Here is a 20,808-nt window from a genome sequence, read left to right as displayed (position 1 = left end):
ATTAGCATACATGCTTCCCTTTCTCCAGTCTATGAGCCCAGTTGTTTGTGATGACACATATGGTACAAAGATCAGAAGCTAGCCAGCACACACAACCCTATCTATGATTGAAAATCTTGCTAAAGCTGGTAAGACAGATCGTTATCCCAGACCTTTGGTTTTTATGAGGATTATTGCCCAAGAACAGACAAAGTACTTTAAAATATTAAAGGGCTATATGAAATATTATAGATGGGATCTAATAATTATTAAGAGTGACTGCATAGAGACCAAGACTGTCAGATCTTTTCTTTAGCTTAAATGGATTTCTCAACTAATCAGTTTTCTCGGAGATTTATTTGTAGCATCAGTAAACTGCATGTTTATTCCCTTGTGTTATAATACACTAGAATTCTGTTACATGGGATTAAAAATAAATGAAACCCTCAAAGAAACCAGTGTTTCAGCAGGTTGTTTCATAACAGCATATGAGTGACATCGGAGTTAGTGCTTGAAAAAAAACAAGTGCTATTTTCTCCTCAATATGTTACTTGCTAGAAAGAAAACTCGTTGCTTATCTTGGATAAAAATATTCTCTGTGAAATGTAACAAATTATTAGTGTTTTTAAAATCAAACCTGTTACAATTCCATATGATGTTTCTAAAAGAACATGTTTTATTTTTTAAAGCCTTGACAACAAAAAAATTTAAAGTCTTGACAACATCTTCAAGCCAACATCTGTCAAAGCAGCCATTATAGCTTACAAAATACTGGGAGTGTAAATTACATGCATGCAACAAAAGCAGAGTATAAAGCATTTAAAACTGAAACTTTATTTTTCATCCTCCTAATTATGCCCCTTAGCATTAGATAAGTGAGAGGGGAGATCACTGCCAGGTTTTCTCTATTTTTTTAGCTGTTATTTGTGATAGATGGTGTTGTAGATATAGGACTTTGGAGCCCCTCTTAAAAAAGAAATAGAAAAACAAAATGCAGGCTCTGTGATTAGCATTGAATAGGAGCAGTCTGGCATAAATACCAAGAGCCTGCTTTTAATAAGCTTTCAATTTGTTGCCATTTCTAGTAATGTATCTTCAGGGATCTTTGGTCATTATAATTATTTAGGAACAAGAGGTCAGAGCTCCAGAGAAGCTTTGACATTTCGGAAGAATGAGATGTCTTTTGAAAGTATGCTTTTTTTCTTCTCAGATGATCAGAGATCATTTAGAATTGAATTGAATTGAATTCTTTATTAGCCAAGTGTGATTCGGCACACAAGGAATTTGTCTTTGGTACATATGCTCTCAGTGTACATAAATATTCGTCAATAATCATAAAATACAACACTTAGTGATAGTCATAGAATACTAATAAGCTATCAAATAATACTAGGAAACAAAACAATATAAGTTGTAAAGATACAAGCAACATTTGTATTTCTTCCAGATTTGCAACTTGTTGGCATGATCTTTGATTTACCTGCTATCCTAAAACTTTTTTATAAGTTTTTTTTCTAGTTTTCTTTTAAAAAAGTAAACTCATAATGGCCTATAGGCCCATTCATCCCATTGCTATTTTCATTCTCATAATAGCCTGCAGTCTAGGCTTTGCCCTATGGAGTTTATATCTGAGTCTGAATTGGAAACCATTTCTCTAGTCCATGTTTGATACCCTAAGTCAGTGATGGCTAACCTTTTTTTCCTCGGGTGCCAAAAGCACATGCACGCTGTCGTGTGTGCTCGCGTGCCCACACTCATAATGCAATGCTTCTCCCACACGCCCCATCTCCTGCACATCTGCGTGTGGACTCCCGTGCCCCTCACTCCCCTCCCCGGGCATGCATGCACGACCTCCACCCCTGTGCTCGCCCTGCAGATGTGCGTGCAACAACCACCACCCCTTTTGGCCAAAAATGAAGGCCAAAATCAGCTGGCCAGCCCGCACATGCGCACTGGAGCTGACAGGGCAACGCCTCATGTGCCCTAAGAAATGGCTCCGCATGCCACCTGTGACACGCGTGCCATAGGTTCGCAGTCACGGCTCTTAAGTGTTCTCGGTAGCAGGCTGATTGGGGTCAGTTAAAAAGCACTAAAGAAAGAGATACCCATCAATCAAGTTTCGTGGACATGTTCCTTTAGGTTTTTTTAGCAGCAGTATTGTCATCTTCCCTTCCCATGTGTTTTTGTTGTCATCCCCAGATTAATTTACAGTCTGATATTTACAAGTAGTCTCCTGTCCAAGTAGTAATCAAATTGTTGTTTGCTTACTCTTTTAATATTAATATAAACCTTGGTTGCCTGGACAGAGTTGTTTGTTTGCCTTTTTACATCATATGTGACCAGGCAAGTATCAATTTCCAAACCTGTTTTAGCTGAAACCAAAATGTCTCTAGGATTTCCTGTCTGGTACTCTCTGGTTGTATACCTGATATTCCAATTAGTAAAGTGTTGTCTATGCCTGCCAAGGACCATAGAAGTTATTTCAAACCTCTGTGAGGGCCAGTTTATTGAAGTTTCTTACATGCTGTCAGTCATATGCTACCATTGCAAGCCCATAGCTGCCTAAGCCTTAGCCCTCTGATTAAGCCAATTTATGCATTTATTCCTCAACCCAAATTATGAGCATTTTATCATGTTGCTACCCCCTGATTTTGTGTAGTTATCTTTTAGCTTGAAATAGTTTCCATATGCATGCTTACTAGAATCAAGATCATGTGAAGTGTTAATATCACTTTATAATGTCTTGGTAGGGCCACAATTTGAATAGTGCATCCAGTTTTGGTCACCATGATGTAACAAAGTTATTGAGACTAGAAAGAGTGCAGAGAAGAGCAACAAAGATGATTAGTGGACTGGAGGCTAGAACATATAAAGAACTGTTGCTGGAACTGGGTATGTCTAGTTGGATGAAAAGAAGGACTAGGGGTGACATAATAGCAGTGTTCCAATATCTCAAGGACTGCCACAAAGAAGAGGGACTCCAGCTATTTTCCGAAGCACCTGAGGGTAGGACAAGAAGTAGTGGGTGGAAACTAATCAAGGACAGTAGAAACTTAGAACTAAGGAGATATTTCCTGACATTTATAACAATTAATCAGTGGAATAACTTGTCTCCAGAAATTGTGAATTCTCCAACACTGGAAATTTTTAAGAAGAGATTAGACAACCACTTGTCTGAAGTGGTGTAGGGTTTCCTGCCTAAGCAGGGGGTTGGATTAGAAGACCTCCAAGGTCCTTTCCAACTCTGTTATTCTATTGTAGTCAGAGAGAAAGATATCCAAACTGGTGTCTTTCTTGATATAGGTAACATCATAGCAATGATTATTCTTGGAGACACTGGTAGATAAATGTATTTGGGAATGATTGTCAGAAAACGTTGTACTCAACTTTCATGGTTCATTGGGAAACAATAAAAACTGAAAGGTCAGGGGGAAAATCTGTGAGGAAATCATTCAAATTCAGATTTGCTATTATAAAGCCTTTCAGAAAATGCCAGAGCAGACAAATCGTGTGTGAAAACTAAATTTCATGTTTTATTAATACACTGTCTGCTACTTGTTATTCTTTTTTTTTCATGTGTATTAAATGTTTAGTAGATATTCATTCAAGAAGTTTGCAAAGCAAAAATGTGCTCCAGAAATGTCATAATTCAGTTCACTTAATTTTTGTGTTGTAGCTAATTAAAATAAATCCACTCTTTGAGAAGATATCCCCCCCACCCCCGATATTTGACAAGAGACTGGAAAAAATGCAAACCCGGGTTATTTTGCAACTTGAAGCACAGCTTGTGGCCAGTACCTTTGAAGTCTTTCTTCATAATAGAAATTACTTACTACCCACAACCAAGTCTGAGTTTGTTCATTCATCTGCTTCTCTTTCCCCATGGTGCTTGAAGCATATTGTTTATCCTGCTGCTTGGTAGGTCTGGCTGTGTTTGCAAATGAAGATAAATAGAATTAGAAGAGCTTATTTACTACAAGTACATTGTAGCCTGGTGAAGAGGTCAGAGCAGCTCATACACAGTTCCCAGGTGTCCTTTCTAACAGGTGGCTTTAAGGGCCTCGTGCATTTGTGCAGTGGAAAAATGGAATTGGGAGTGGTGTATTAGAGAATTGCATGCCTAGACACAAATTAAGCACATTACCTTGTTAATTATGTTACTTTTTCTCTTATTTGATTAGTCTAATATGATTAACACAAGGTGGGAAACAGGAGATGCATTGCTACATTTCCCTTTGATTTTTCCAGAAAATGTCTGAAGGTAGCAATAGTATCTACCAAACCTGCCATGAAGATTCTGTTTTTTATACTTACTGGAGCTCAGCTCTACTGGACAACTTAAAAAGGAGGAGGGGTGGAGTAGAAAAAAGGAGAGGAATGATTAATATTATAAATATAGAAGGAGTAGAATGATGGAGAAAAGTCCCTGTCAGCTAGTTCAATTGTCTGTTAATCCTTCTCACTGATAATACACATTTTCTGTTTGACATTGTATTCATAAGGTAACGGCTATTGCTCTTGTATTAGTGACTGGAGCTAGCTTACATATTTATTTCAGTTAAATTAGAAACAAGTAGTAGAAGACTCTACTGCAGGTAATGTTAGTGTTGAATTCCTGAGAAAAACAGTGCATGGATATGTGACAAACCTAAACCTAGCTCATTCTTAGTATTTTGGCATTTATAATGTATTTGGCTGCAGTTACTAAATTTTGCAGTTCTTGTGAAACAATCAATCAGTGGAAGGAGAATAACAAAATAAATCAAGGATGTCAAACTCAAGGCCTGCAGACTGGATCTTGCCCGCAAGGTGCTTAGATCCAGCCCATGGGGCCACCCTAGAAACAGGAAAGGACCGGCCCGCGGTGCCTCTGCCAGCAAAAATGGAGCTCCATTTTTGGCTGCGACTACCTGCTGCAATCCTCTGCCAGCGAAAACAATTCTCTGTCAGCACAGTCTTCCCAAGCTCTGTTTTTGCTGGCAGAGCTTTCAGGCCACCACAAGTGCCTATGACATGAGTGATATCAAGCTGGCCATGTCCATCTTGGCTACGTCCACCTGTTCCCCAAGATCAAACACAACCCTGATGCAGCCCACAATAAAATCAAATGACACCCCTGAAATAAATGGATCGCTGCTGTAACTGCCAGCTATAACTGTTATTGTAACAATAATGCTCTTCATTATTTTAATTGTCACAGATGTTTTTATTCATATTTGCGTAGTGATAAACTCTGTAATAGCTTCAATTTTAAAGAAAAAAACTTCTATGGTTTGCAATGGTACTTCCACTTTTATTCTCCTTTCATTAATTTTTTTAAATCAAAAACACCTTAAAATAATCCTGTTCAGATCACTCAGATACTTCCCTCTCATGCATTCATTGATTAAGCATGAATAAGGTCAACTACGTTGCATATTATAGCTGTTTTAAGGAAATTAATTTCTAAGCAGAACTATTTTGAAAGTTTGATTATACCTTTCAGATATCTTAATTTTGCTTTATGGCTTCTAGCAAATCAAATTGAGTATATTACTAAATGTTCCCCTTTTATTTTCCAGTCCACCTAAACCAACTGTGTTTATTTCTGGTGTAATTGCAAGGGTAAGTCCTTATTTCCAATCATTTTCAGCTTTTCACTGTGAAAATATGAATTGCAAATGTCTGCTACATTTTTTTAATCAATGATTTTCCTTACCAAGGATGTTGTTTTTGTTATACCAGATAACAGAATTCAGTTGTGTAATTCCCATTATCTTGGAAAAGAAAAATGCTTCTTTATTTAGGCTTTTTAATAGGATGTGAATTACCTCATGAGTTACATATTTAAAAATACTATTAGTTGAACTGTAACTCGCTTTTTTGTTTTTTACAATTTCAATCCCCCCTGTCTTTGCAAATGTTGTCAGGGCAATATATGTCATTAAAACATTAATAGAGTTCATAGAAAATTGGCAGCAATAAAATTATCAGTTTTACAGTTAAAGTTGGAAAATGAAAAGTAAAAATATGCATATTGGAACATGAAGGAAAATAGTTTGTATTCAAAATTTAGTTTGATATCCTGGAGAGTTGGAAAATTTCTAGCCTAGGTTGTGAAACTAATAGAAATAATGCCTAAAGGTATATTTTGGAAAATAGAGAGTTCTTTCCCAGGCACTGAAAATATAACAAAGTGAATTATAGGAGAACTTTTTGTCAAAAACGAGTGCAGTCTTGTAGCATCTTCTGGGCCCCTAAATCTGTTACATCGTAACAGCATAAGGATGTTGGCTGAAAATGCTTAGGCTTGTGAAAAACACACCAAACATCAGAAATGTACCAGAAACAGACAAATTGCATTAGATTGTACAAATAACTTTTTCACATAACTACAAAGCAAATACAAATTCTGAAAGAAATTGATTTTTCTTGCTTACAATATACCTAGGCCTAGCTAAAAAATCATATATTGGCTTTTTATGTTATGCTTCATTTATTTCAATGTATTTACTTCAAATGCAATCAGATGTGTAACCGCTATAAGAGGATCATTTCATTTTTTAAAAAATAAAGCTTCAGTTTCAGGTGCAAATATTAAGCACACTTCAATTTTGATTTGTGTTTCAAAAAGCCTAGTACATTGGAAGTTCAGTGCCCAATATCTGAAAAGACTTCACTGAATGTTATAGATTTTAATTGATTTAGAATTTGCAGTATTTACTGATTCATTCAGGCATAATTCCTATTCTAAACAGTTCCCACCACTTTAGTATTTATTTATGGAAGCTGAAATTGAGCAAGTCCAACAATCTAATCACAAACATACCTTATGGGTTTCTAATGGGCTCATATTGATATACACTAGCTTTTTGAAGCGTAAGTGCTTGGGAGACAAGGTGGGACAAGAATTTGAAGGTCATTTCAGCAAAACTTCATTATATTTAAAAGGGGGGAGAGACTAATTGTTGATATGTCTGTGTGATGTTTTTAATGCTGATGTGTTTGTTCTTTAATCAGGGTGATAAAGACTTCCCTCCAGCTGCAGCACAAGTGGCCCACCAAAAACCACATCCCTCTGTAGAAAAACTTCCTCCCGCACAACATGTCAATCAATACATCCATCAGCCCCGTAAATGAATTGCCTGTCCCAGACCAGTCGTGGTGTTTTGCAAATGGAAAGATTAAGAGATTTCTACTACTAGATCTTTTAAAAATGGGTATCTCCTGCTTTTGCCTTAATTCCTATGGTTTAAATGGTTAATAAAGGGGGAGGGGAGAGTAGAAAGAGGGAAAATCATTTAATTTGTTCCCAGCTGAAAAGCAGTGTTTTCTGTACTGCCAGTGAAAAATGTTACGTTCATAGCAATGCAACATACTGCGGATAGATTAGATTAGTAATTTCTTGGAATAATTATTTTAAGCTTTTTCTATTCTTGGGTATTGGCATTCAAGGAACATGTTAAGGAAGTTGTAATGGCTTATTACTTTTTCTTGCTCTTTTCTAATGATTTTTTAAAAAAATATGGGTGATTCATATTTCATTTGGATTGTTCTTGTTCTGTTCTTAAATGTCTTTCAGGAAGAACTAGCTGCTTATATTTTTTTTAATGAATAATCTGAAATGACAAAATTTCTCTTGCAATATGTCGTCTTTTAAGAGAATGATCTTGCAGCTCTGGCAACATAGCCAAACATTCTGATTATAGCCTGGTTCTCTGCATTTCTTTCCAGATTAATAGAAGAGAGAGCAAAAAATTAAAAGATTGTATAGATCTGCTTGTTGCTTAATTTTTAGATACTCCTGAGGTTTTATCACTTTTTCACCTTTTCAAAACGGTTTTTACATATGCAGGAATCAGATATGCAGTCTTTCCTACAAATAAAACTGACGATTACGGTACATGGAAAGTTGGCTGAAATGTTTTTTTTTCCCCCTGGGAATCTGTATGTGCAAGTAGTTCTTCGATGAACCACAAATGAATATTCAGGTTTAAAATGCCCTGTGTGTACCTTACAATGCTATGGATCATATTTAATTATTGCAGATGTGATATAGCTATACACTAACAACTAAAGTTTTGTGCTAGGTGAATCTGGTGAAAGCTGAAGTAATGCATGTTCATGAGCAAGCAGTGTACTTGCTTCTTTTTCATAGCAAACAGAACCAAGGCCAGCTCTCGTGTGATAAGCAATTTCAGATTGCTGCTGAAAAATCTATGTCCCTTTGTCAAATGTGTCTGTTACCTTCAGTGGAAACTAGGTGAGCAGTAAGACACACATCTGAATGCAAACTTGCAGAAGCTCTATGTGAAGAATATGAACTGGAGAAAGAAGTAAACAATGTAAGCTACTTAATGAAAGCTGGTCATGCATATACAACTATTGCAGCTGCATAACTTTAAAACCATTCAATTCTATATAATTAAATTTCCCTTATTTTTAATTGTACACTACATCCCATTTCAATTTTCAAACAAACCATTTTAATGATTTTCAGAAAAATTAGCTGTTATTGTATCATTGTTATAAGTATTTTCAATTCATTTGGGCTTAAGGGAAACCATTTACTTTTAAGGACCACGTGAGAAAGTGATAAGAAGAAGGAATTTTCATAAAAAACTTTTCTGGAAATGTTGCTAAATAAGAATCTGTAATTAAGTTATTTTGAAACAGATAGAAAATCACAACAGAATCATCTTGATTTTCTTCCACATCATTAGTAATAGATAAGATACCACCCATAGAAACTTAATAAATAATAGTGTTTATTTTCTCAGGTTATCATATATACTATTTGGTTTCTCCAGCTCAGATGCTTCTCACTTTGTCATTAATCAAATAGGAATCCCAGATAAATCCCACTTTCACACATGAACTAGTAGTTTTATTATAGTTATTGACCAGAATTGCCAACAAAAATATATTAAAAATAAAATTTAAAAAAAGATAAAATATTACAATTAGTGGATTTGTCCATGGATAATCAAAGTCTGCCTATTTTTACAGTATAAGGAAATGTAGCTATATTCAAGGAGACTATATCATACTGCTCTGATAACAAGAACTACAGATAAGATCAGAATTTCCTGGGTATTTTACCAGATAAGGCAAGTCCTTGTAGCGGGTACAATAGAGCTCGACATGAGCTGTAGTTTCAACAAGCCCTTGTCCACAGGGGCAGAATCTCAGTTTATAGAGGACTTTTTTGTATCAGTCCTCCAAAACATAGCCCTATTGTTGAACACTATGATAGATAGCCAGGAAATATACCCACTGTGTGTGCCTGCAATCAAAGAGACTATAAGCAGTTTAAACTCCACTTAGCCAAATGTAGTTTATCAGCCATATAGAGTAGTTCTTCAGAGATTTTATAAATCTGGTTTAGCTGCTTGCCTGCAGGTCATTCTATATGGCTAGTAAATTCCATATGAATTAAAGATTGCAGAAGTGCTTAATTACTCCCAACTCCCAAAAAGTCTAATGAAAGTCAACAACATGGTGTAGATTTATAAAAGCCTGGCAGTGCAATTCTTCACATTTCTCCCTGGAAACAGTCCTTTATTTAAATGTGTCTTGTTCCATGTAAACGGATGTAAGATTGCATTAAACTAACTGAACTTCAATTGAATTACTGTCAAGGAAAGCCTAATTTACCCAGTTGGCTATTAGAACCTTCTGTGCAATGTAATCATTGACCTAACCATATTATGTTAAGTATAAATAGTCTTCTCTTTAGAGAACATGGAATGTTTTTTGGGTTTAAAAAATGATAATGCAATTACAGCATTAAGGTTATAAACTGCTTAGTAAAGTTTGAACTTTGCTTTAAAAATTAAACCTGAAAAAAAATGAACATTAGATGGATGTTCTACTAGGCATTTCTCCCCATTGCAAAGAACTGAAAATTTCAATATCCTATAAGAGAAAAGGCAAAAAACTCCAAGGTAGGTTAATGCGAATAAGTAAGGTAGCAGTGGTTAGAATTGAAATACATGTAACTTTTCCAGTAATCACACTTAAAACCCATTTGTAATACAAAAAATAGCTTCATAATAAGTATTGGAGTGGCTATCCATTGTGATATGCAAAAAGATAAACTAACCAATTTCCCAAATAGATAGGACAATGAAACAAAATTCCCAAACAATTATTATAGAGCAAATAATTCTGTTCTTACTCTGAGGTCATGGACTCAACAGATAGGAGAAAAATCTAGTCTTCGCACACTCTTCAGTGAGTTAGGTCTTTTGACTTGAGCGTTCCATCCCAAGCAGGCAGATATCTTTCTTCAACATTGGAAAAGTTGTGATAATCACTGCGTGGTGATTATGGCTGGTATGTTGACTGAAAAAAGGAGCATCTGGTTCTGCTTCATTGCATAGGGGTGTTAATGCCACCGTATCTAACTTCGAAAAAAAACCTATCCCATTAGAAATATTTTATTGGACTCTATTAATGCCAGCATTTACAGCCCAACAGGGGAATGAAAGTATTTTACATATAGATAACAACCAAGGAATAAAGATAGTATTTCAATTTCTTAATTGTACTCTAAAACATCATGGGCCAATGTCACAAGTAACTCAGCAAACCAATATGGTATTTTACATGCATTCTGAAAACATCTTGATGGGCACAGAATAGATCTACTAATCAATCCAAAGTAGTCTAGACAGAACCGTTTTTTGAAAATACACTTTTGACTTGCTTTACAACAGTGTCTATTTCATGCTATGCCTGCTTTTGGATCCTGCTGTTGTGGAGCTTTCAGAGTACTTTGAAGACACTGCATTTTTCAATCTATCTAGAAAATATTCACTTGGTTAGAATGTTAGTTGATGGGAGACAGGAAACGTACCAGCTGGCAACTGTTACTAAGTCAATCCAAATATGAGTAAGTCCATCTTCTGGCTCCTCTTTGATTCAAATAGTGCTGAATGGACTGTTCTGTAGCATGGCTTCCCAAACATACTAGTGTGCCAATCACACTATTCTAGAGTAAAGTTGACATGCCTGGACGAGCCAAGGAAACCCATGCCAGAAATAGGACTCAAGTCAAGGAGGCATATAATTACCATTTCATCTCATATGCAGTCACCTACTGCTCTAGCAATCACATGAATAATAATTATTAAAAATGTATATGCTGCCTGACTGATTCCTGGTGGTTCCAAAAATTGAAATTACAATAAAATCATTAGAATTAATAGATGGCAAGTGGAATGAAGCAGTGTCCTCATCAAATGTTTGGGTGAAGAGTCAATTATTCAGAGTTCGGAAGAATATACAAAGTGAGATATATTTGCTCCAGAGACCAGGTATTATAAGAGAAAAGTGCTTTTTCAAACCTGATTGATGACATTGTTGAAATTGAAGGAAACTGCAGGATCAAATCAGCCAGGCAAATGCTAGGGGAGACAGTCCCTCAGCTCTATGCCATGGTTGTTGAGGGCACTTTGAATTGTGCCTAGAAACAAGCCATAAACAGTTCATGAAGCAAAAGTGTTATCTGAGCATATTGAAGCTTATCCATTACTGATCACATTCTAGACCAGATGAAGCTTCTGGGTAGCTTTTTTAAGGGCAGTCCCATTAAAATACATTGCAGTAATCAAATTGCTAGGTAAGTAGGGCAAGGACCCCCAATTGGAATGAATATCAGTAAACTGTAGAAAAATGGATTATGTTTGGAGAATGGAGAGATCAGTTAGGTATTTTTCAGCACATTTCCTTCATAACTTTGGAGGAAAAGAAATAAGTCTTCTTACGTAGCTGTGGTGTAGCAATAGATGACATAGATGTTGATCCTGATGTAGGCTTCGAGAAGGTTCCATACAATCTGGTTCACCTTATGGACAATGCATTTGATGAGATTTAGCAATCCCGATACCGGCCTCATGGAGTAAACTAAACTCCCTTATCAGGGAGATGGGCAACATATAAATTTAATAAATAACAGATAGGAATCAGAATCAGATGAGTATTTCTACTTTATTGTAAAGCTACATTGACAGAACTTTGCTTTTTCCAAAGGGGAACTGTACTTTTAGGTTTTTTTTTCCTTTGAAAATGTTCCACTTCTCATCCAAGAAACTTCTTCAGGTCCAGAACCGAAGAGAAATACTGTTCTATAATATTATGTAAAAGGTCTTTTCTGATAGGAAATTATATTCTAAATCAGTTACAGACTCAGTGATTTGGAATCACAAGTTTGATAGCTATTTTAAGAGGAAATGATACATTGCCAGAGCTTCTACTGAAATTACTGAGCAATGCAAAAATTGCAGGCAGCAATACTATAGTCCAATACGAGAAAATTTGAATACCTTTTAAGATGATATATTTTTGATGCTGCTCAAGCAAGTTTTCCGTTTTGTTAATTGGAGAAAGATTTAAAAATGGCATGACAGCAGGAATAAGAATCAACTTTTTAAAAAATCAAAGCTCAGTTCATCTGTACTGGTCTCAAAATTTAAATTCAAAACACTTCTAAAGTGGGCATTGAAATATGCTAATTCAAAAAAAAAAAACCAGACAACTAAAATCGTGGCACTTATTGAACCAACATACAGTATAAAGTGGTACCTCAGGACTCCACTGCTACAAAACTCATCAAATTTGGTACTCAACGTATTTGCGAAAATGCCATCCTGGTACTCATCATTTAGTACTTGACATGGGAGTTCCCAATAGGAACGTGAACTATCACAGAGGGCGGACAGGAAAGCAGCTGGAAAGGTTGCTGACATAGGAAAACGGACAGACAGGAAGTTCTTCCTGTCCTAAACAAAGGGTCACATGGTAAGTCACATGCAGTGTTCGGTACTTATCATTTTTAGTACTTGTTACGCCTCCTGGAACCAATTAATGAGTATGAGGTACCACTGTATTGGAGAACATTACATCAATAAAAAAGTATTCAACTTCTTAAATTAGTATATAGCTTTTAGACTGCCAGTTTCCTTGACAAAGGAAATTGTAATTTATAAAATGTATTTAACAAGGAAATGTCATGTATAAATTAAAAATTATATTGTTGTACCTCAAAAGAGCAGTTTAACATAACTACATTTTATAGCCTTTCAATGGAAGTATATTGCTTTTATTATGTTGAAAGTTCTATTTAAAAATGGATACAATAATCACATTTACATAGTTACGTTCTGGGTGTAATCCAGTTTAATGAGAAAATGATTAAACTGCCAGGAGAACATAGAAAAACTTGTTTTGAAGTGTATTATTCAAGTTGGATGAAAATGGTGACCAAAATTAGCATCGCCATTCTTTTCCAGTGAATTAAGAAGTGGTGTCAGCCCATTGAGATAGGTGAAGTCCGAAAGCAGACTCCACAAGCACTACTGGAAGGATGTGAAGGCAATCTGGCTGTGATACTATTATTACTCTGTTAAGCCTGACAAATTCCTTCTTCCTTCTCTTGCACCAAAGCAAATCAAGATGGAGCAATCAAGCCTTTTTGTCACTCTCCTCTTCCACTGGTTTTTAAGCCAGCAGCTGTTGAATTCATTCTTCAAAGCCATCTCCAAGGTCCTTTACAGTTGGAAAGAGGCAAATCTATACAGTTAAAAGCATAATCATTCATTCTTACTAACAATTTAGGATTATGTTAGATACAATATGCAAATTCTCTATTATTCTAAAACTAAAATGCTGAAAAATACTGTGTTTTATCACCGGCTAAAATTAATATGAATAGTATCTGATAAAGATTACTAGTCAGCTAACTAAGGTATGTAGGAAGCACACCACAATAGTAATAGGGGATTTTAACTACCCTGACGGCAACTGGGAAACAAACTGTACCAAGTAATGTAATTACTTGCAATATTGGAATTCAACATTATGCAAACACAAGTAATAGAACAAAGTCAAACTAGAGTCTTGGACTTTAAGAGAGCTAATTTCAATAAACTTAGAGAGAGCTTTGGAAGAATTACATGGATGAGAATCCTCAAGGAGAAAACAACTCAAGAAGCTTGGGAAATTTTGAAAAATGAGATTACAAAAGCCCAGTCTAGCGCATAAAGAACTCTCTGACAAATTGAAAGACAAAAAAGATAAGTATAAAAAGTGGAAAGGGCGGGACATAACTAAGTCAGAATATCAGCAAATAGCCCGAGCCTGTAAAGATGAAGTAAGGAAAGCTAAGGCTCATAATGAAAAAAGGCTTGCCACAAAATAAAAAAAAAAAAAAAGCTTCCAACATGTTAAAAACAAGAAAAAGGTTAAGGAAACAATTGGTTCATTGCTGGGAGAAAGTGGCAAGAAGGTGACAAGCAATAGGGAGAAAGCAGAACTATTTAACTCATTTTTTGCATCTGTCTTTACACAAAGGGATAAAACAGTCCAACCTATCAAAAACAGCATCACAAAAATCAGATTAGGGACACAAATTGAAATAGGGAAGAAAATGATAAGTGAGCATCTGTCTATCCTAGACGAGTACAAATCACCAGGACCGGATGGATTACACCCCAGGATTCTGAAGGAACTGGCAGACGAGATCTCAGAACCACTGAACTATATCTTTCAGAGATCCTGGAGCACTGGGGAACTGCCAGAGGAATGGAAAAGAACTGATGTGATTCCCATCTTCAAAAAAGAAAAAAAAATAGATCTAGGAAACTACAGACCTATCAGCCTGACCTCAATACCAGGAAATTTTCTGGAAAAGATAATCAAGCAACGAATTAGTGAACACCTAGAAGTTAACAAAGTAATAGCCAAAAGCCAACATGGGTTTGTCAAAAACAGATCATGCCAGAACTAATCTTATTGCATTCTTTTACAAAGTGACAAAATTAGTGGACCAGAGGAATGCCATCGATATAGTTTACTTGGACTTCAGTAAGGCATTTGGTAAAGTAGACCATGACCTACTACTAGATAAAGTAGAAGAATGGGGGTTAGACAGCATCACCACCAGATGGATTCGTAACTGGCTGACCAACCGCACTCAACGTGTAGTCCTCAATGGAATTGCATCTACATGGAGGGAAGTATGCAGTGGAGTACCCCAAAGCTCTGTTTTAGGCCCAGTACTCTTCAACATCTTCATCAATGATTTGGATGAGGGAATAAATGGGGAATTCATCAAATTTACAGATGATGCCAAGCTGGCAGGAATAGCCAACTCTCCAGAAGTTAAAGATACAGAAGGATCTTGACAAACTTGAACATTGGGCACTATCTAATAAAATGAAATTCAATGGTGAAAAGAGTAAGGTTCTACATTTAGGCAAGAAAAATGAAATGCACAGGTACAGTATAGGTGGTATCTTGCTCAGTAGTAGTAACTGTGAAAAGGATCTTGGAGTCCTAGTGGACAACCATTTAAATATGAGCCAGCAGTTGCGCAAAAAAGCTGCCAAAAAAGCCAACACAGTTCTAGGCTGCATCAACAGAGGGATAGAATCAAGATCACGTGAAGTGTTAATACCACATTATAATGCTTTGGTAAGGCCACACTTGGAATACTGCATTCAGTTCTGGTCGCCACGATGTAAAAAAGATGTGGAGACTCTAGAAAGAGTGCAGAGAAGACCAACAAAGATGATTAGGGGACTGGAGACTAAAACATGAAGAATAGTTGCAGGAACTGGGTATCTCTAATTTAATGAAAAGAAGGGCTAGGGGAGACATGCTAGCAGTGTTCCAATATCTCAGGGGTTGCCACAAAGAAGAGGGAGTCAAACTATTCTCCAAGGCATCTGAGGGTAGAACAAGAAGCAATGGGTGGAAACTAATCAAGGAGAGAAGCAACTTAGAACTGAGGAGAAATTTCCTGACAGTTAGAACAATTAATCAGTGGAACAGCTTGCCTCCAGAAGTTGTGAATGCCCCAACACTGGAAGTCTTTAAGAAGATGTTGGATAGCCATTTGTCTGAAACAGTATAGGGTTTCCTGCCTAGGCAGGGGGTTGGACTAGAAGACCTCCAAGGTCCCTTCCAACTCTGCTATTGTATTGTATTGTAAAGATTTCTGGAATGCAAATTTGGATTTTAAACCATGTATGGGAATAAGAGCTTGGGAAAAATATTATATAAAATAGAATTTCTCAGTGGAAGCAAGAATTTTGATGCATTTCTGGAAAAAATCATTTTCAATAAAAATGTGAAAAATCTATACTTTAAGGATTATTACAAGACATGAAACTACTAGAATTTTCTGTCACATTTGTTGAGACTGTCCAGACATCCAACACTTTTGGAAATTAATATTTTATTTAGTAAAATTAATTAGTAATTTACTTTTACATCCTTTGTGTAGCCTGTTTAGCATTCAATACCCTATATGTTAGTATCATGCACATGCACACACTGCTCCTAATATATATCTAATACTCCTGATTACTCAACATATCTCATACTCTCTATTTTCTATCCCGCCTTTATTTTTTTATAAATTACTCAACATAACTAATACTCCTTCCTCCTATTTCCCCACAATAACAACCCTGTGAAGTGAATTGGGCTGAGAGAGCGTGACTGCACCAAAGTTGCTCAGCCAGCTCTCATGTCTAAAGCAGGACTAGAATTCATAGTCTCCTGGTTTCTTTAATATAATTCTATAATATATCTATTAATATCTAGCTAATTTTAGAATACAGGATAATAGAATAGAACAGAATAGAATAGGAGAATTCTTTATTGGCCAAGTGTGATTGGATACACAAGGAATTTTACCTTAATTTGTGAACCTTTATAAAAACTTCCTTTGTACTAAACCTTGTATTTTTAGTTTAAAAAATAATTTTAAAGGGCTTTTCTACATTTAGTGATACTAATACTCCTGATTCCAGTTTTACTGAAAGTATATCTAATATATAAGATTGCAATATAATATTATCCAAGGCTTGTCACCCTTTTATAATGCCAAATTGTACAGTAACAAAAGTAATACTATTTGTAATGTACATGCTCAAAATTCTGGCAGATTCTCAATATTTAACCAGAAGATTAGGCAACAGTTGTACAAAGAGAATTTTCATCAGCCTTCAAAATTGGTAACTGAAGCCACATTGGAGGAAGCTGGAAAGTTTATTTCAAAAAGCATCTTCAACAATAGAGGAGAAAATAATTTTTATATGTACCAAATACATACCAAACAGTATAGTCACTATGACCAATAGCATTTCCTGGTTATATATGCTTAATAATATCTATTTTGCCTCTGAAGAGATAGAGATGCCACCTGATAAATAGCTTAGGCGTGTGGGACCTTGATTTATTTAAAATATTTATATAGCCACACATCTCTGGGCAGCTCCAAATCAACAGTTAAAAATATCAAAATAATTTTGAAAACATCAAAATCATTAGCACATTTATCTATTCAGATCACCTAAGACGCAGAAAAGTTACTGCATTTTAAAAATAACGAATCTCTCAGTAAATTTTAACTCAATTTTATAAAGTATAAAAAAAATAAAGCCATGTTTATTAGATCACAGTCATTATATAGTTTTCCTAAGCATCCATAATAGTACAAATATCATTTTTTTCTGTTTTAATCAGGAGGCTATTGTCTACTAGGTCTTTAATCTGAATAAATCATTTGATTGAATATTTAGGGAAAGGCTGGGGACACATCCACTATCACAGATCACTAATTACTTTGATTGTTATATTAGATGAAAACTCCATCAAACACATAAAGTATACCATTCTCAAAGGATTCTCTGATCCATGCTAAAAGATAAATAAGGCCATAAGTTTGCCCTTTTTAAGCTTTTTCAAACAATGATTTTACCTTCTATTGTCAACAAATACTTTAAACCTTAAAAGTCTGGCAATAGTTCTTTTATCTTAAGATTTTGGTTGGCTTGAGGCATTGTCTGCAAACACTAGCATTTTATTACAGCAATAAAAAACTAGATATCAATTATTCCAAAACTAGCTACTCTTTATTGGGAGGTGCATTAATTGCACTCCTAATTAGTAGATTAACAATAGCATACCAAAAAAGATTTCATATATGTTGGAAGTATCGAGTGCAGATGAGGAGGAGGAAACTAGAGTATTATAAAAGGCAGGAACTCACTGTCATGCTTACAAAATAATAATACAGAGTTCAGGGAATTAAAGTCTCAAGGCCAAAGAGAAATAAAAATAGTAATAGAAGCATAGATTTTACCTGACACTTGGATGATTTTCCCCAAAAATCAATTTGAAGATGTCTATGGAGATTCTCAGTCATCCAGGTCATGGATGTCCCAAAGGTGCTTTTTCTGTGTTTTTCTTTGAAAATGTTTCGCTTTTCATCCAAGAAACTTCTTCAGTTCTGACTGGATTGGATTATATGTATTTTAATATATCTGTAATGAGTGCAGATATATTAAAATATCATTAAAAATGGCCTCAGTAACTGCTGTAGAAGTTTAAAAAATAATTTCACAACCGATGGCTGGAAAGACCACGGGAGATGCCATCAGAAATTTTTAAAGCTTTCTCTGTTTGATGAGCCTCTCCACTAACCTCCATTTACTTATATTAATGCCAGTGGGTGAATCCCTCTAATTTAGAGAAATAGTGCAGTAATTCCAATATTTGAAAAGGGGAGATTCCATAAAACCTGCTAACCGTTGCCCCAGAAATGGTAAGGAGTATATTTTAAATAGATTGAATGATTGGGTGGATACTAAGCAAATAATATTAGAAGAATACACAACTTCAGAAAGGAACATTGTACTCAAGAACAGTGTTTCACAACATCTGATCTACAAATCAATTAAATGTTCCTTCAAAATGCTGCATTCATAGATTAATCATCCAATTTTAATACAATAAATAGAGATTATGGGAGAAGCTTTTAGTCACTGATATAGAGAGATTACCTATATAAAATTATATATTACTTTAACTATATATAATTATATAAAAATTATATGACAACACTTACATGCAAGTATAAATAAATCAGGCTAGGCCTCCAACAAAGCAGATTAAAATAACGAAAGATGTCCCCAGGGTTGCATACTGGTTCCTTTCTTCTTTAACGTTTATATAAACAACTAGTCCTCAACTTGCAATAGTTCATTTAGTGACCATTTAAAGCTATAATGGCTTTGAAAAAAGTGGCATCATTTTTTACACTATTGCAGTATCCCCCTGGTCACATGATCAAAATTCAGATGCTTGGCAATTTGTTCACATTTATGACCACTGCCATGTCCTGGAGTGATGTGATCACCTTTGTTGACCTGATAAACAAAGTCAATGGGAAAGCCAGATTCACTTAACAACTATGTTATTAACTTAACAACTGCAATGATTCACTTAACAATGGTTGCAAGAAAGGTCGTAAAGTGGGGCAAAACTCACTTAATAAGCTTCACTTTTGCAACATAAATATTGGGCTCAATTGTGGTAGTAACTCAAGGACTATCTGTATAGTTTTATGTTAAGTTTATCAATTCAGTATAAAGCAAATGCTATACCTACCCACATAGAGAACCTAGATTTTATATTTGTTGTCACTTATTTGCTGTATCCACCAAAACTACATGGATATAAAACCACATATTAGATTTTGGGGGATGAGTTTATTTTTTACAAGATCACACTCCCATTCAGCAGATATGGTTGAAATTATAATAGTAATCATGCAGAGTTTAATTCTTAACACAGGAGGAGGACAATATTTTCCAGGGTGAAGCTTTCTTGACTTAACCTAAATCCTTCCTCTGTACTATAAATAATTAGAATTAGAGATGCCACAGTGTATATGTTAGGGATGTAACCCTAGGCTTGGTTTGGCAATGTATATAAGCTATGATTACTTGACTGTTACTTTAAATGCTTAAGAGATGTAATTGGTTTGTTACCTCAAGCAGTCATAAGAGGGAGCCAGAATGGCTGTTAGCTCTCTATTTTGTTAGAAGCTGATCGGTGTATTTTGAGGTATTGTGGTTTGCTACTGTTTAGCTATACTTTGTGTGTTAGACTGACTATTTTGATAACTGAATTACTGAATCGTGTATGACTTGGACTGTTAACCGGACTCTGAATACCTCTATATTTCTATATAGTAAACTACTATATTTTTATACTATTCAGTGTCTCTGTATGCTGGTTTGTGCGTGATATTCCATATCACTCTCATTATGTTTCTCTGCATACTCGCTCTTCTAACAGGGAGCTTAATTACTTAACACTGGTTATGGGCCCAGTGTACCCTGTGTACCCAGAGTGTTCCAGACGTAGCTAAAATAGGGAATTTGTGTTGATACGCAATACCGTATACAGACAGCTGTTTAGTTTATAAGTGTTTACTATTATGGAGAAAATGGCACACCCACCATCAGCAAATTTATCACTGATAACCAGGTTGGATGGAACAAACTATGTTTCCTGGTCAATGAAGTGCAGCTTACTTCTGCGTACTAAAGGATTGTGGGATGCTGTACAGAATCCACCGGAAGTGACTTCTTGGAATCCAGATGATGAGGATGATGCCAAGAAGATAGCAGAGTTTCAAAGATGCAACAAATGAGCATTGTGTATAATTGGTCTAACATTGACTGACCAACAGTTAGTTCATATTCGTGGGGAGATTTCTGCAGCAAGATGTTGGGAGAATTTGAAGAAGATATATGTACGTGACACTGTAGGTGCACATATACATCTTACCCGAAAACTGTTTAGGGCACGTCTTCTGAAGGGTGGAGATATGTTAGCTCATTTAAACTTTATAAAAGGAGTTTTCCAAGAGCTACATGAAAAAGAACTTATTTTCTCAGAGTTACATCAAGTTTACATCATTCTGTCATCATTGGATGAGAGTTATGATGATTTTGTATCATCCCTCGAGGTCCTAACTCGAAATGA

The 20,808-nt window shown here is 35.6% G+C and overlaps 1 protein-coding gene across 1 annotated transcript in view; it reads left to right on the top strand.

Moving 5' to 3' along the window:
• The window catches only part of DAP (death associated protein), a 39,628-nt gene extending 31,759 nt beyond the window's left edge, over positions 1 to 7,869 (top strand). The window contains exons 4-5 of the mRNA XM_081953389.1: positions 5,541 to 5,583; positions 6,979 to 7,869. Of these exons, the coding sequence (XP_081809515.1) occupies positions 5,541 to 5,583; positions 6,979 to 7,098 (163 nt within the window). The 3' untranslated portion in view covers positions 7,099 to 7,869. The remainder of the gene's footprint in view (positions 1 to 5,540; positions 5,584 to 6,978) is intronic.
• The last annotated feature ends 12,939 nt before the right edge of the window (positions 7,870 to 20,808 follow it).

The sequence above is a fragment of the Natrix helvetica genome, assembly GCF_964273705.1.
Source record: "Natrix helvetica genome assembly, chromosome: 4".
Classification (NCBI taxonomy): Eukaryota; Metazoa; Chordata; class Lepidosauria; order Squamata; family Natricidae; genus Natrix; species Natrix helvetica.
This window is presented reverse-complemented; position numbering and strand designations above follow the sequence as displayed.